This window comes from Poecile atricapillus, chromosome 17, assembly GCF_030490865.1.
Source record: "Poecile atricapillus isolate bPoeAtr1 chromosome 17, bPoeAtr1.hap1, whole genome shotgun sequence".
NCBI lineage: Eukaryota > Metazoa > Chordata > Aves > Passeriformes > Paridae > Poecile > Poecile atricapillus.
In genome coordinates, this window is record NC_081265.1 from 6,810,432 (window position 1) to 6,827,263 (window position 16,832).

General features: G+C 46.7%; 2 protein-coding genes across 2 annotated transcripts; both read left to right on the forward strand.

Moving 5' to 3' along the window:
• Window positions 1-14,700, forward strand: LOC131585975 (unconventional myosin-XV-like). Its single transcript, XM_058852669.1, has 18 exons — window positions 1-157; window positions 737-1,401; window positions 2,791-2,931; window positions 4,983-5,092; window positions 5,510-5,584; window positions 5,979-6,075; window positions 6,614-6,717; window positions 7,857-7,920; window positions 8,394-8,507; window positions 10,077-10,238; window positions 11,155-11,213; window positions 11,296-11,435; window positions 11,657-11,886; window positions 12,458-12,589; window positions 12,750-12,875; window positions 13,398-13,475; window positions 13,785-13,933; window positions 14,025-14,700. Exons 1-18 carry the CDS (start codon window positions 1-3, stop codon window positions 14,434-14,436), a joined length of 3,015 nt encoding a protein of 1,004 aa, XP_058708652.1. The 3' UTR covers window positions 14,437-14,700.
• Window positions 14,607-15,703, forward strand: LOC131585976 (unconventional myosin-XVB-like). The gene is made up of 3 exons (XM_058852670.1): window positions 14,607-14,650; window positions 15,158-15,388; window positions 15,556-15,703. Exons 1-3 carry the CDS (start codon window positions 14,607-14,609, stop codon window positions 15,701-15,703), a joined length of 423 nt encoding a protein of 140 aa, XP_058708653.1.
• Window positions 15,704-16,832: the final 1,129 nt, after the last annotated feature.

Below are 16,832 nucleotides of genomic sequence, written 5' to 3' on the forward strand. Positions count from 1 at the left end.
ATGCCTCCTTCCCGATCCAAGACTCGGCAGAAAAAGGCTGGAAAAGAGAAGGTTTGTGACAAAAACTCTGCAGGAGACTCAAAGATCCACCGTGGGAAGTGGAGGGAAGAAAAGAGCAGAGGCCAAGTGAAGGCCAAAGAGTCACTGCCTGGACAAGGTGACGGCCTTGGAGAAGAGCCCTTAAAAATCCAGAGGCTGGGGAGGCCTCAGGAAAGCAAAGAAAATGACCACAAGAAGTTATTCCAAAAAAAAAGAGCCTGCAGGAGAAATGATAAAAGTGAATCTGGTTTGGGGAGAAAACGTGGAGTGTCCAGGTTGGAGGGAAGAAAAGGAAAGGCTTGCAAGCAACGGGAAATGACATCAGGGCAGGAGACTGAGGACAGCAGTGACAGGGAGGAAAAAGCCATCACAAAGAGAAAGAAACGGAGTTTTAAAAAGAGGTGTGGAAAGAGACTTGGTGAGACAGGCTCTGAGCTGGGGGCTGTAAAGGCTATCACAGAACAGGGTGCTAAAGGCTCTTTTCAGAAACAGAACTTGGCAGAAAAGGCACAGAACCCCAGGGGAAGGCACAGAGGGAATTGGGACTTCAAGGAGGCTTCTGAGCAGAAATCAGGTTCTCAATCTCAAGGCAGTACAGCACAGGAAAAAGGTGAGAGGACTGGGAAAAAGCAAGTTGAAAATCTTACCAGGATTGTGATTACTGAAAATGAGGATGAAAATATTCTGGAAACCTCAGGTAACTCCTGCTCTGACTCCAGCAGTGAAGGCCATGGAACCCACAGAACAACTACAAAGGAAACTGTGGTGGACAGCACTTCCTCCAGTGAAGAGAAAAGCAGCTCTTGTGAAGAGAAGAGCAGCTCTTCAGGGGAAGATGGCAACAGTGGGAAAGAAGATGTGCTCAAAGATCCTCCTGTGAGTGAAGGAAAAGGCTACAAGGAACTGGCTGATGAAAGCAAGGAAGCACCTATTGAACCTGAAAAGGAGCAGGTGACCACAAGTGGAAAAATTGAATCTGAGGCCAAAGGCACTGAATTTGCAGAATTGGAAGCAGAGGAGAGGATGAGGAAGCCAGACAAGATGCTGAGACAACCAGAATGTGCTCCAGCTGAGAGCAGTGAGACAGATGATCAGTTAAGCACTTCTGGACTCCCAGTTCAGAGTGTTAAGGACAGGAAAAATATTGAAGTAGACAAGGAAAATATACGAGAAAATGACAGAGATATGTCAAAAGATGGACCAGTGAATTCTGACAGAAGTGGGGAGAGCAGCCCTGTAGAGAATATTGATGAAGTAAAAGAAAACAAACCAGAACAGCTCCCAACTGCTGTGAAAGCAAAACTCCACATTCACCTTAGCAGATGTGAACAGGAAAAGAAGGTGAATGATGAAGGCAGACAGGTAGAAGATGGATCTTTCCTCTCCAAGGAGCAGAAGACATTGAAGGAGAAACCTGGGAAATGCAAGATCCCAGAACAAAAAGAGGCTGGACATAGACAGAGGGACAGTTCAGACTGCAGCAGGCAGGACCCAGCAGCTCTGATGCTTACAAAGAAATGTCCTTCTCAATCCCAAATACCCCCCAGTCTGGAAAACCAGCATAAAAACACTGAGATCAAACTATCACCAAGCCAGAAACCAAATCCTGCCCAGATGGCTTTGGGAACCAGCTCAGACCTGAACAATGTTGCAAACATCTGTTCAAAACCCATAACTCTAGAAACTCCCAGTAAACAGAAAGAACCCAACATAGCTCAGAGTTTTGGAGAGAAAAGATTAAATACTTCAAGCTGCTCCACAATTACAAAAGAATTGTCTGATAAGCAGCTCCTTGGAAAAAAGAAGAAAGTTGGAAAAGTTATTGGAAAAGTTAAACAGAGTTCAGGCCAGTCTACAAAGGCAAAAAAAGAGAAAGAAGAAGAAGTGGTTGCAGAGGCACCTTCTGAAACAGAACCTGGGTACAGTGGGGAAGGATCCAAGCACTTGCACACCCGTTCTGCTTTTAGAAAAGTCACCAGCTGGCTTGGCCAAAAACCTGCCAAGAAAGCAAGGCTGAAAGCTCGATTGCTGAGTGTGGCACGTGCAATTGGTATCTCCAGATGGCTTTTGAAGAAATTTGGAAAGAAGAAGAAGAAGAGCAGCAAACCTTTTGGATTCAGAAGTAGAATGGCAATTCGGATTCTGAGCACTGCTGGGTGGGCTGGCAAAGCCTTCCCTGGTGCAGCTGAACAGCTGGAGAGGGCTGAGCTGAGGGACAAAGAATCTTCCGCTGCATTAGTGGAGGGGAAAGGTGGTCCTAAAATTATAGAGGAAGTGGGACACATTGATTTAGCTCCTGGTGATTCCCCTGCTCATGGAACCGGTTCCTTTCCATGCTCAGATGAGAACAGTGCTACTGATGCCAAGTTTGCTGTAGTGTTCCCCAGAGTCCACAGCTTGGTTAAGGCTAAGAACTCCTTGTCCAGGGGCTCTGGCAGTGGTTATTCCTTACAGAAAATGAAATCTCCATCAGAGAGAAGGTCTGTCACTCCTGTGCAACAGAGTCACAGATTCAAATGTGACCTTCCCAGATCTCTGATGGACCCAAGCCAGCGAAAGAGTGAGCAGGGCTTCCTCCCACGTCGAGAAGAGGAGCCACTTCATACATCAGATTATTGCAGTGAGGTAGATACCAAGGAGGGTTCAGGTGACCTCCAGACTGCAGGATCCGTGGTCACTCCTGGAGTGCACTGGTCCCAGCAGCAGGGATGTGACCCTGCAGCGTGGCTGAACTCTGAGCTGCTGCCACAGCCAACCATCGAGAACCTGAGCAAATGGGCCATCTCCAAGGAGCCCCAGCTGACCAGCAGCCGTGTGAGGGTCTGCAAGGACCAGTGGGAGGCAGAAGATGTTGCTGACAACATGCTGGAGATGGAGTTCATGCAGGAACAGGTACAGGGGTTGTCCCCAGTACTGGAATGGAACTGAACTTCCCCTGATTTTCAGTCATGTATCTGTGCATTTCAGGTGTACATGTGTGAAGAACACTGTGCAGAATTTGAGGAGATTGAAGATCTAACCAGACTGGAGTAGGTGTCCTCAGTGTCTGCAGCTCATTCAGGTCACAGGGGCTTGCCTGTTATCCTGCAAAGGTGGCTCAGCAATAGAAAACACATTACAGATCCTTAGCTAGATAGGAGAAAATAAAATTTTTCCTCTGTGGGAGAAAACAGAATTGATTTGATGCATATCATAGCTGAGTAACTGATGCTCTGCTGAAAAGCTAAGTGAAAGACTGAATTTTAGTATTGAAGTTCTGGACCTACACTGAACCACTGGGGAGGAGCAGAGGTGCAGAGGGAGCTCCTGGCTGTTATGAAGAGCATGTCCCCAGGCTCTGCTGCACACAGGGCACATTGAACCTCTGCAGTCACACCCCAGAGCCAGCAGCTCAGCCTGCTTAACAGAATTCTGTACAGCTGCATCCCTGGAACTCTGTTCCTCCTGTTAAATGGTTCCCAGTCCTGAAATGGTTCTAAAAAAACCACAAAATACTTAATGGATAGGGGAAATTAGGTTTAGAGGCTGATGTGACTTCTGTGATGTAGCAGAAGGACAGAATTGGGAATTTAACAATGTCTTTCTTATTGTATGAAGTGAGTGGTAAGAAAGGACAGCTTGCAGGATGAGAAGCACATTTCTATGTTCTTTGCCTACTGACATTGACATCTGTGGTTTAGTGACTCCTGTTGCCTTCAGCAACAGGAAAAATTCAACAGTGAAAAATTCATCTTTAAGAGCTGTTTAACCCTTGGTTCACTGCTGCTGTTGAAAGATGAGCCCCTGACACTGCCCCTCACACATCCTCCCCTCCTGTCATCCTGCTGAGATAAACACCTGTAAAGGCTGTGCAAGGAGCTGTGATCACACAGAGGAAGTTCTGAGCTTTGAATGCTCCATTCTCTGATGTGTTTTAATCCTGAAGACGTTGTAACCACATGAAGGCAGTGAAGAGTTTCAGTCCCAGCTCCACACAAAATCTTTGAACCCCATTCGGGCCATTCACTTAAGAGTTGGACTCCATGATCCTTGTGGGTCCCTTCCAACTCAGAATATTCTGTGATCCTTGGGAGGCAGAAAGGTTAATATTTAACATTAACACATGCAAGTGAAGCTTATGACTGACAAGTCCTTTCCTCTGTTTGTAGGGAAGTCTGTGAGAGCTCAGTCCTGCTGTGCCTGAAGAAGAGGTTCCATTGCAATCTCATTTATGTATGGATAGTGATGTTTGGCTTGGTTTTCTTCACTGCTTATTCACTCTCAACAATGAACTTTAAGAGAAAATAATTTATATTATGCCATCAAGCTTTAATAATGCACCAAGTTCCTCACTCATTACCAGGAACAATGATAAAAAGTATTCTCACACAGCTTTTGCTCAGAAATCAGGTAGCATGAACTATTTGGGGCAAAATCTGGAAGTTCCAGAGTTTCTCTGTAATTTTGGTATTTGTTGCCAACCTGTGAGTATACTTGGTCTCCTTTTTAGCTTCAGCTGCTCCTAGTGGGACTCTCCTATTTTAGCAGAGAAGTTCTGAGTTTAAAATTGTGGATCTTGAGAAGAAACCTGAGAGTTTCTGCAAACATTTCACAGTGTTGCAGTCCAGATCTGGTTGTGGATGGCTAATTGTTCTCTTTTCCATTTACTGGCTCAAGTGTTCAAACCTGTACCTGTAATTTCACGTGGAGCTTGGAGAATAGATAGAGAAGATGACACAGACCAGTGAGTGCTCACTTATCCCAAATTATTGATGACAGAGATTAGAAAATGACCCCTGAAAAGCTGCGTCTTTGATAAATCGGCAGTATAATCAGAACAAATAATATACCTTTAAAGGGGATTTGTATATTTGTATTAATATATGCATTCAGTTGCCTCCCTCATCCAGAAAATTCTAAGAAGCCACCAGATTTTCCCCCCCTTTCTTTTTTTTTTGTCCTAGACTTACATTGGGCAAATTTTGATTTCTGTGAATCCTTTCAAAGACCTCAGTATCTACTCTGAAGATGTGGCTGCAGAGTACCAGCAAGGGACTCTCTCAAAAAATGCCCCGTAGGTTTTTCTTTCTCAAATAACTTTCTGAACCCTGTTCTGTTTGTGCTCCAGAAAGTATTTTATTTTCCTCCAGTTCTCTGATAGAGCAGGATGAATGTGACAGGAAGGGAACAGCCCATTTTTCAAAGCTGTAGTTGCTTGGAGCTAAAATTCATCCCTGGAAGTGTCCAAGGCCAGGCTGGACAGGGCTTGGGAAAATCAGGTCTAGTGGAAGTTTTCCCTCCATGGCAGAGGAATGAGATAGTCTGTAAGGTCCCTCCAACCCAAACCATTCTGTGATATTTAAGTCAAGTTTCTTTGATCAAGACACTGGTCCATCTCTAATGTAGATCCCTGATGAGGAATCTTTCAGTGCTGCACCTGTGAGGTGGAAATGTGGGGTCAGCTAACGAGGGTTTCTTTCTGTCCATCCAGACACATCTTTGCCATAGCAGAGATGGCCTACACGCTGTCCCAGTCTTCAGAGCAGCAGCAGTGTATTGTCATCAGGTAGGAAGTGAAGGGCTTTGTTGGAGGCCCTTTAATTTCTTTATGTAAAAGTTCCACTTTTGTATTTCACTGCCTGTAAGTTGATCCTTCTGGCTCTTACGTGAGGGCTGCTGTGAAGAACCTGAATAAGGTGGATTTTTATTTCACTCTGTGCAAATACAGTTTGAATTTCATTTCACTTCAGAAGATTGGGAGAGAAGGAGTCTGATATTCCCCAGTGGAATCCTGTTTGGGCCCATTTTGTCAGGTTATCTCAATGTTTCAAGCAATGGGTGACAGATTTTCAGCTGTAAATCAGCACAACCCCTCATGATTTGCTGTAGCAGGGCCTCTGATGTACCCAGATCAGGTACCTCTGTTTTGATGCCAACTTCTCCACCTCTTGCTCCTGCAGTGGGCACAGTGGATCAGGTAAAACAGAAGCTGCCAAAGCCATTGTGCAATACCTGACCATGCTGTACCAGGGATCTGACAGCCACAGGATCAGACAGGTAACAGGCAAGAGAGCTTGGCTGGAGGCCGTGAGGGTTGGGCAGGGAAAAGAAGCCAAGGACAGGGGAGAGAGGCCACGCTGCTGATGTTATTTCTGTGGCTGGACTTGGGAGGGTTTGTGCTCCATGGTGAAGCTCCCATAAAAACTCGAGGACAGCTGGTGTATTTGTAGTTCTGTATTTTAATACCTGGGAGATGTGATGCTGTGAAAACTGCTGTATCTGTTTGAACAGCGAGCTGGCAGCTGCCATGGAGAGCTTTTGGCAGAGTCTGGGAGGTGAATCTGAACAAACACAGAGCAGAAGTAAAGTGAAAGATTATAGCAGCAAGGGTAAAGAGCTCACAGAGCAACTCACCACTTGCTAGAGAGAATGATACCAGGACACATTTAAAAAGATATCTTTTACCCATGTGAGAATTATATCAGTGAAGTCCCATTTTTGTTTTATCTTTTCAAACTGACAGGTACCTAAACCCCTTTTGGGTTTAAAAACCCGTGATTGCTACTGAAGTGTTCCCTCCCTCTTTTCTTTACAGCCCTGCAATGTCCTACCCATCCTGGAGAGTTTTGGAAATGCAAGAACCATCCTCAATGACAACTCCAGCCGTTTTGGAAAGCTGCTGAACGTCCACCTGCAACAGTGAGTTGAAAAATCTCCTCGGGCCCCTCCAGCTGCCAAGGGGTGAGGGTGAGACCAGGTGGAGCAGTGCTGAGAGTTCACACAATAACCCCCCCCTCCCCTTCACTCTTGTTGTCATCAGGGTAGGAAGAGGGTGAGTTTACACCCCTGTTTTGTTTTTTCTTGTGTTTCCTCTGAAAAAGAACAGAGCATAGTTCTCAAGATGAGTGTTAAATTAAGAACATAAGAATGGCTGAACTGGTTTATACCAAGGACCCATCTGATACCCTGCTATGTCCTCAGCACTGATCTCAGGCATTGCCTGAGGCAAGAACAGCCCAAATACACACTATGCTTTTCCCTAACACCCCTTGAGCTCTTGAACATTTGCAGCAGCTCAGTTTTCCTCAGTCTCCTGAGGTTTTCCAGTCTCTTCTTGGATTCATGCAAACTTGATACTGCTGCAACAGCCTTCAACAAGTGTTCCACAGGTCTAAGAAGTTCTGTGAGAACCACCTTTCTGTTTTGAGCCTGCCTTCTTTCTAACTTCTGGGTTTGATTGGTTTATTTGGGGTTTTTTTTTCTGACCTTTGCCAAGCACTGAGCTGATTCTTTCACTGAACAGTCTATCAAAACCCTCAGGTCTCAGTCCCAAGGAGGAATGTTTAAATAGGAGCCTGTTTATATGTGAAGCTGGGTCTGTACCCGTCACTTCACATTTATCTACAGTGGGTTTCGTGTGCCATTTTCTTGCTCACTCTGCACTGTAAGGTCTGTCTGCATTTATTCACAACTGGCCTTCATCCTCACTACCCCAAATAATTTCATACAAGCAGGAAGCTTTGACCTATTGCTGTTCAGCTCCTCTTCTAGGTCACTTACCAAACCCACAGCTGCACTCACAGGTCAGGTACAGACACTTTGTGGAACTCTGATGGTGTTTTCAGACTGTTAAAAGAATTCACCTTTATTCCTACCCACATTAAGACTTTCCTTCTAATTCCATGCATGCTTGGTTTCCCTGAAAGTCCCACAATTTTGTCAAAATATTTTGAAAATTCACGCAGATTATATCCCTAAGATCATTCTTACCTGCAGAGACACAAGTCTGCAGGAAAGCAGACGCCAGCTTCTGACAGGATCTGTTGTCTTATTCTCAGTGGCATCGTGGTGGGAACATCCATCTCCCAGTACCTGCTGGAGAAGTCTCGTGTGGTGTTTCAGGTGAGGACCAGTGGACCCTCTCTCCCTTATTAACATTTCATCTTAAATTTACTGTTAAGTGTCAGGGGTGGGAATTTGTATGAAAATTACTTTCTATTTCTTCTATTAGCAAGAACTACATCCCCTCCATGTAGCACAGGGTGATCACTTCTTTTATTTGAATGGAATAGGAGGTTTCTCTGTCTCAGGTTGAATTAAACCACTTATTAGGGATTACTGACAGTTGAATCTTCCCTCAATTAGTTTTTCTTAATCTCTGGAGTGCGGAAATGGTCAAATATTAGAGCTGTGTGAAGGACTTCTCTCAGATGTTTCTCAGTTCTTAAGGTGTCAGTGGAAACCCTGGAAACTTTTCAAATGAAGTGGTTCTGACTTTGTCCTGCTGACCCCAGAACCTGTGTCCTGCTCTGTGAGTGTGTTCTGGAGGGGTTTGGAGCTGGATATGAATCAACTCCTTGAATGTGTCCCATCAGGCCCACGGTGAGAGGAACTACCACGTGTTTTACGAGCTGCTGGCAGGGCTGCCCATGGAGCAGAAAGAGGAGATGTATTTGCAGGAGGCAGAGTCCTACTTTTACCTGAACCAGGTGAGTGAGCTGAGGGTGCTCTGCAGCAGCTGGCAGAGAGAAATGGCCCAGGCATCCCTTCTGTTTGCTTAGAGAGGCACCAAATCACTTTTCTCCCCTGCAAAGGACTCTCAGAACTATGCTAAAGTCAGCTCTGCTCCTTCTCATACTCTGCTCCTTCTCAAACCTGATCTAAGAATCAACATCTTTGTCTCTTTTGTGATCATTTTCTCACCTTTCAGTCCCCGTCTACTCTGGAAGGATGGACTTTACCGAGGAGTCGTTGTGTAGACTCATGGCTCCATCGTGTGGTGTAAAACTCCTTTTCCCATTGCCTTTCCTTGCATTTGCAATTTACTGCAAAAAGCAGGGAGGATTTCTTTCTATCTTCTGCAAAACACTTGCTTTATTGACTGAGTCAATGGGTGCAGATTTTAAATCACTGAAATATACTGTTGATTGCAATTATTTAAATTAAATTTAAATTTGCTTGTCAGACTTACATAAAGTCACAATCTTGGAATACTTTTTTTTTTTTCTTTTTTTTTTTGGTGAGTGTAGGTTTGGTTTTGTTTGAGTTTTTTAAGATTGTTTTCCATAATCAAGGAGGTCACAACAATTGCAAGAGATTTTTTCTATATCAGTGTGAGTCAGCTTTCCCAGGTGGCAAATTCAAATTCTTGGCAGAAGCTGCGGTCAGGAGGAATCCTCGGTAGTGATTGCTATCAGCTCACCTTCAGGCGAGCAATGGACAAGAGCCATTAATGACTCAAGGATGGAGGGTAATTAAGGGCCCAGCCCTTAATGGGTGATTGATGGCTCCTGGCTGGCAAAGCATCGTAAAGCAAAGTCATCGAGGTGATAATTAACAGGAATATCCCAGCCTGCTGCGGAGAAGGAAAGGGAAAAAGATCAGATTATGCACAAAAGAGCAGAGACTGACAAAATCGATTTTGGCAAGAGGCCCAAGGGCTGCCTGGACCTCATCCCTGTCTCACCAAAATCTGCTGAGAGCTGAGAGCTACGGTCAAAGAATGCCCTTGAACACAAACAGGTTCTGCAGAACCCCTGACCCAGGATTTCCGTGACCATTAGGGTCACAGGCAGCTGCTAGGAATGTTCTTTTGTAGAGAAAAGAAGCAGCAGAGGAGTGAGAGGAGTGATAAACCCGTGTTGTGGTGAAGCTCCATGGCCGAGGTGAGACAGGCTGTGACCCTGGGGGGCTCCTGGGGGCACAGAACCCCAGCTGGTACCAACTGGGGCAGCATCTCTGCCATCATTTACCTGGGAGCCGGCTCAGGCACCGCTTCTCAAACTCTGCCCGGACAGGGGGATCCTGGAGAGCTTGTACTGGAATTCCAGCAGAAACTTGGTATGTGTGGGTAAAAGAAATCTTAATCACAAAACTCCTGAGGGTAAAGACACTGGCCCCTCACAAATGCTGAATTTCCACTAGAGGTGTCTTTTATCTCTTCAGATTCCTCCAGTCCTTAAAACATCGATCTGCTTCTCTGCAGATTCCTGGTGGTGGGTTAACCCCTGCCCGAGGCTAAAGGGGCTGATCACGATTATCTGTCCCTTTTCTCTCAGGGCAGAGCATGTGATGTCCTGGGAAAGAAGGACAGTCAGGATTTTCTGGTCTTGGTGCAAGCTCTGGAGGGAATCAACCTCTCAGATGATCAGCTGAGCTCCACCTGGGCTGTCCTGGCTGCCATTCTGCAGCTGGGGAACATCTGCTTTACCTCCTATGAGGTACAGTAACCCCAACAGCTTGAGAATGGGATATTTGTGCTGAATATTGCTGTTGTCTCATAGTGGGACCGAGGACATGATTCCTGACTGAGGATGACATCCTTTGAAGACCTTTCTGTTCTTTCAGTGTTGTGCTCTAAACTGGTCTAGGCAGGGACAGAAGATGGGAGACAACCAAAGGTCATTAGAGCTTGGGGTGGCTTTTTAAGGAGCCAAAATGAACCTGGTGTTCTGCCCAGGCTGTGACCAGCTCTGTGCAGCTGAGGTGCTGTTGAGAATATTAATACAAGATATTAATGCAAGAGGCACCTTGTATCCCATCCATTGTTCCTATCTATAATATATAGTAATATAGACAGTAATATATGTATAGTAATATACAATAAAGAACACTTTATTATTTAGAAAGAATCCTTTGAACACGCAGCCATTGCCAGTGACACTGAGATTCAGATTGTGGCCAATCTGTTGTGTGTCTCAGCAGAACCCCTGCAGAGTGCTGTCACTCACCGTGTCACTGTGAGTACTTTTCTGGTGATGTCTCATTCCTCCTGAAGCACGAAATGTCCTGCCCCACTGTCCTAAACTTAGAAGGCTCAAAATGTGGGAGGTAACACCAGGAATAAAATGGTTGGGATGGGCTGAACTCCTGAAGGCAGCTCTGTAAAGATGGCAGAACTCACATCTAGGAGGAATTGTTTCTGACGTGAGTGGCTTCAGGTTTATCACTTTGGCCAGCTGACTCCCACCTCTGGCAGCAAAATTCTGGGTTTAATTTTCCTTTTCATATCTGGGTAAATTCTCACCAAATAGGAAAAAATATCCATTTATTCACTGGGTTGACTTCCTTGTAGATTAAAAGAAAAAAGGTGTTTTTGCAAGATAATAAGAGTAAATTCTCTCTTTACATATCCAGGTTACATCTTATGATCAGATCTTCACCCCTCTGTCTGTGGAAGGAGCCATTGATGCCAGGTGACTTCTGCTGATGGTGGGTGAGATGCAGCCAGAGGTGCTGTCTTTGCAGTAACTGGTTCTTCTCCCCTCTCCCACTCAGGGACTCCATTGCCAAGGCTCTGTACTCCCTGCTCTTTGAGTGGCTGCTGCTGAGGATCAATGAGTGGTTGGCTCCCTGGGAGTCTGACTGTGCCATGGGCATCGTGGACATCCATGGCTTTGAGGTTGTTTTTCATGTTTGTCTGCTATGGCCTAGGCAGTGAGGGCTCACCAAGGCCTTGGAGTATTTTACTTAAGGCTCTTGTTAAAACCTGTGTGTCCCAATGAATGCTAGAAACAATGGAATACAGAGGTAGGGCTGTGCATCCAAGAGTAGATCTCTTCATTGTGCTCCTTCACAGCTTGTCTCACTCTGGCTGTTCAGCCTGGTCAGTAAGCCAGGCTGACAGCTTGCAAACCAGACAGAAGATGGTTTGAGCTGTTTGGGTTCATTCACACTGGCCAGAACCAGCAGCTCAGCTCAGCCTGTGCAGCATTTACAGGGAGCCACAGCTCCCTGGGCCTCAGAAGTGATGATCCCTTCTTGTCTTTGCAGGATCTGGGGGTGAACAGCTTAGAGCAGCTCTGCATCAACTTTGCCAATGAGCACCTCCAGTGGTTCTTCAGCCAGACTGTCATTGCCCAGGAAGAGGTGAAGTGGAACTCAGTGGAATTCACATCACCTTAAGGCAGCACACAGGGACTGAGCTGAGGCATCCTCAGAACATCCCTCAGCAGGGAACAGGAAACTGAATGGTCCTCTTAAGCAGTATCCATGGAATCCTAGTCCTAACAGCTGCCTATTTAATACCTTTTATTAATTCTACAGTAAATTAAGGGATTTTTGTCAGCTTGCTTCCTTTTCCAGATTTTATAAGTGAGTTGGTCAGGGCCAAAGAGCCCAGACCTCAGAGGGTGCTTTTAAAACCTTTTGGCTTCTTTGTAGCACTTTCTGTACCACTTATGTCCTGGGGATGGAAGTATTTATCAGACTTGTTGCCTTCTATAGTTCACTTTATCACTCAGCTTAGCAGCCTTCCTCTCTCAAATCAAGAAAATCATTTGTGGCTTTAAAAGAAGTTTCATAGGACAAAACCAGACAATTCTAGGCAAGTTCCTAACAGCAGTAAAACACTAACTTCCTGATAAACAACCCAAATCCCTCTGTTAATTCTCTCCATTTGTCCTTGTTTGCATGTCTGGATTTGGCCTTTAACATGCAGGAGGAATACAGCCAGGAGCAGTTAGCTTGGATTCCTATTTCCAAGATGTACAGTGAGTCCTGCCTGGATTTCCTTACTGCAAAGCCCCACGGCATCCTGTGCATCCTGAATGACCAGACATCCCTGACCCAGGTGAGGAGCTCAGCCTCTCATGGGATCCTTTTCAAAGGATGGTTAAGGTGAGGCTGTTTTCTGGAATGATTGCACAACTATTCAATGTTTTTACCTTCAGCTTAACAGTGACTTTTCAGCCTGCTGAGTGTGTTGCAGCATCAGGGAATCTCTTTTACAGGCCACAGACCACACTTTCCTCCAGAAGTGTCATTACCACCATGGGAACAGCCCTTGGTACACCAAGCCTAAGCTGCCCTTGCCAGAGTTCACTGTGCAGCACTACGCTGGCCCTGTCACCTACCAGGTGAGCTGGCAGGGGCTCAGAGGAGCTGGACAAGTAACCCAGCCTGGGGACAAGCTGTGGGTGTCCTGAGGGACCAGCTCAGTGATCAAAGCTTTCCCCTTGTGATGGCACATCCCTCTAGAGCATCAGATTATCAGAAGAGAGGAGGTTGTTATTAAGAGAGCCAACTAAGCTGCCTCTGGGCAGAAGCAAAATAGGAATTGCCCTGAGTGATGCAACAGCCTCAGAGCCCTGGAAATGCAGGAAAGCTCTTGCTGCTGGGGGGAAAAGGAAAAAAAACCCAAAAACAAACAGAGGTGAAAGCCTGCTGGGTGATGTGGGGGAGGAAAGGAGCAATCCCTTCTCAAAGCAGAAGTCATTGTCCTCTGCCACCATCTATCCTGGTGGCAGCAGGAAGAACCAGCTTAATTCTCCAGGGCTTTCCCTTGTTCCACCTCTCCAGCTGCCTGTCCCCAGTCCCAGTGTGTGTAGCACTGTCTGAGTGGTCTGAAGGGTATTTTAAATCAGACTTTGCCTCTGCAGGTCCACAAGTTTCTCAATAAAAACCGTGACCAGCTGCGGCCAGAGGTGCTGGATATCTTCTCCCAGAGCCGCCTCAAGGTACAGCAGTGGGTCAGGAGGAAGATCTCTATTGCAGATAATCAGTGAAGCAGAAAGCTGCTGATCAGGTGTCAGGAGAACCTGGAGAAGCCACGAGTTTTATTTTACTGAATTTACTTGGGAATTGAACAAATTGTCTTTGGCCGCAATTGATGCACGTTATATAAAACACACAGACTGCCTCAGGATGCAGCTGCAGTCCTGACACTGCCAGGAGCAAGGGAAAATGGTCCCCTTAAGTTTCAGGTAGAAGAGATTCTTCTTTCCACATAGTTCAGTGAGTTTTTGGTAATTTCTTTGTTTTTGCAGGTGGTGTCTCACATTTTCCAGAGGGCTAAAGCTGCCTATGGTCAGCAAAGGGAGTTGGGGGGCAGGGGCAAAGGGCTCAGGCCTCAGGCCTCCACACTGGTGTCCAAATTCCAGCAGTCTTTGGAAGACCTCACAGCCAAGCTGAGAGGGTGAGAGATGCTGTTGGCACACAGGAGTGTGAAGTCTTCCAGGGTCAGCACAGAGAGGAGGGTGATCCATGGTTCTTCCTTCTGTTTCCAGGAGCCATGCCTTCTTCATCCGGTGCATCACCCCTAATCCCAGGAAGGTAGGGCAGCACCCTGAGCTCCTTATGGAGTCCCTCAGTTCCTTCATTTGTCTCCAACAGCTCTCCTTTTACAGCTGGGATTTAAACTTTGTTTCATTTGATAACTTGAGACTTTTCTTCCCTGTTCTGTGCCCGTGGCCATGTGGGTTTATCCTGTGCTGCAGGAGCAGAAGCCAGGGTCAGCATCCCTTGGGCTTTGTGTTCCATGGCCCACAGCCCATGGCAAGATCCAGTCTAAGGACAGGACAAGAGAAGGAGACCCTTTCTAAACTCCCTGCCTTCAGTCTCCTTTCTTTATTTTTTCTTTATTTCTTGTTTTTTATTTTTTTCCTCTGCTTTATCTTTGCAGCTGTCAAATATCTTTGATGTGGAGTATGTCAACTGCCAGCTGCGGCATTCCGGGATCCTGGAGGCCATCCGCATTCGGAAGGAGGGATACCCAGTCCGTCTGCCATTCCAGAGCTTCCTGGCCAGGTACAGGGCTGGCCTGGCTTGGGATCACCCCAGCCCTGGATGTTTTGTCCTCTGAGGGCTCCATGTACAGCCCTGGTTTTTGTCACAACCACTCCTCCTGTGCCAGGTACGGGTTCCTGGCTGGGAGCAGGCCCAGCGGCATGGAGCAGAGGGAAGGCTGTGCAGCAGTGCTGGCTCATGTGGTGGGGAGCCCCTCGGATCTCTATCAGATTGGAGTGACAAAGGTGATGCCTACAGAGAATCCCACCTGGATTGCACAGCCCCACCCACCCATTCCCAGGCTGGCAAAGCATGGAGAGGAGCTCAGCCTCTGCCCAAAGAGCGAGGGCCTTGCACACCTTCCCCCCTCACCTTTGCCTCTTGTCTCAAAGGAGGCCTTTGTAGCACTTCAGATTAACAGGAGACTCCAGCTCCAGGCTATTGTAGCATGCATGTCCTCTGTATACCCAGCATTCCTGGGCTTTACTTTTGCCACTTTCATCCCTCCCTGATTCCTTGTCCACCACAAATGCATCCATCTCTGTCACCTGCGCCTCCTGCCCTCCCCAGTTTCCTTAGCAAAAACCCTTGAGGGCTACAAAGGGATAAACCAGCAGTTTTTGTTATTGATCAGCTCTGGGAGAAGCTGCTGGTTCCCTCGTGGGTCAGCAGCTGCTGCCTTTGCCCAGGTGTTTCTGAAGGAGAAGGCCAGGCAGCTGCTGGAGAGACGATGGCTCCAGAGGCAGAGCTGGGCTGTTGTCACTCTGCAGAGGAAATTCCGCCGCCTCCTGCACCGCCGGCGCCTCCGTGTCCTCCAGGAGAAAGTCACGGTCATCCAGGCTCACTTCCGAGGGTACCAGGCAAGGTGAGGAGTCAAAGGCCAGCCAAGGGACAGCGCTTTGGCCTTGCCAAGGGACACACAGGTGGGGATGTCCAGGCTCCCCCTCATGTTGGCTCCTGGCCTGCTCCATGTGTGTTTGTGCAGCTGATGTGTCCCTCATTAGATGATTCTTTTCTTTCCTCATCCTCTAGGAAGCGTTACAAGAGGCTGAAGAAGACTTTGATGCAGTTTAAAACCATGATTTTAATCTCCAGACCTTTGGTTCGGAGGAGGAAGCGCTGCCAGGTAACAGCAGTCCTGTCAGAGCAAGGTGTACAGGAGGGGCTATTCCTGCCCTAGGCAGAGCGAGCTGGGGACTGGGTGAGGCCAGGGCAGGGATGGCCTTGGAAGGTTTGTTGGGAATGACCCAGTGAGGTGTCCTTCACCCTCTGTCTGACACAAATGTAGTCAAATGAAGGAACCACAGAGGCTGGAACCTTCTCCCTCTAGATGACATTCAGAATTGGTGCAGGTATTGCATACACAGCTGATTCATGGGTCTGGCTGTGTGAGCCAGGGTGGGAATGATGTCTTAAGTTTTAGCTTTTATATTTTTCAGATCCTGTTCTGCATTAGTGTATATCTCTGAACTCCAAATAGAGTGTTAGTAGGCTCTCTTCACAGTTTGGTCAGACAGAACAATCCTTCCAGGCCTGAGATCCAAGGTCACAGTCACAGCCTGTAAAAAAGTATAAACAAAAATGAATTGGGGGAGGCAAACTGGGAGAATGTGACTTCATTACCTGAAGCTGTAATTGGAGAATTAACCCCTGATATGCAAACATACTAAATTTGTGTCTGAAAAACTCTCAACCATCATCCATCTTGGGTGCAGCCTCTGTGAGGCTTTGCACTGCCCAAGGTGTATCTGTTGAAGGCCTTTAATAAATACCTACTTTATTCTCTAACTCTGTCTAGCCTCTGTTCTAGGTAGCCTCTGCAGGCATCACTCCAGGCTGCCCTACATGAGACAAGAGCTAGTTCCATCTGTGGTCTTCAGAGCTGCTGTTCTGCTCAAGCTGTAAGGAGTCATTCATCTTGCTTTTTTTGTTGCACTGTTCTAATTCTGATGGTGACTGAAATGTAAGATTTTTTCAGTCCATCATGATCCTCCCCTGATCCCTTTCAGCTGCCTCAGGCTGCTCAAACCCTCGGCCTCTTGGAAATCAGCTGGGGTGAGAACAGGATGGCAGGTTTTAGAGAAGATGGAAAATGGTGTACAGGAGAGAGCCATGGTTCTGTCAAATGGGTATAATATAAACTATTAAAATAAAATCAGAAGGAGGAAATCAGACCACTCATCCTTAGAGTAGAAACAAACCTCTCATAGCTGTCAGCTTTACAAGGGAAGGACCCAGTGCAGCATGGCTGAGGATTAAGGACAATTGTTGATACAAACCTGCAGAGGTGCCTCCTCTTCTGCCATGTC

Excerpts from the sequence above, each read along its gene's own strand:
- LOC131585976 (XM_058852670.1), top strand. The coding sequence starts at position 14,607 with ATGTACAGCCCTGGTTTTTGTCACAACCACTCCTCCTGTGCCAG. Across the intron at positions 14,651-15,157 it reads AACCACTCCTCCTGTGCCAG|CTCTGGGAGAAGCTGCTGGT; the intron begins GTACGGGTTCCT and ends GTTATTGATCAG. Across the intron at positions 15,389-15,555 it reads TTCCGAGGGTACCAGGCAAG|GAAGCGTTACAAGAGGCTGA; the intron begins GTGAGGAGTCAA and ends CTCATCCTCTAG.
- LOC131585975 (XM_058852669.1), top strand. The coding sequence starts at position 1 with ATGCCTCCTTCCCGATCCAAGACTCGGCAGAAAAAGGCTGGAAAAGAG. Across the intron at positions 6,076-6,613 it reads ACAGCCACAGGATCAGACAG|CCCTGCAATGTCCTACCCAT; the intron begins GTAACAGGCAAG and ends TTTTCTTTACAG. Across the intron at positions 12,590-12,749 it reads ACCAGACATCCCTGACCCAG|GCCACAGACCACACTTTCCT; the intron begins GTGAGGAGCTCA and ends TCTCTTTTACAG.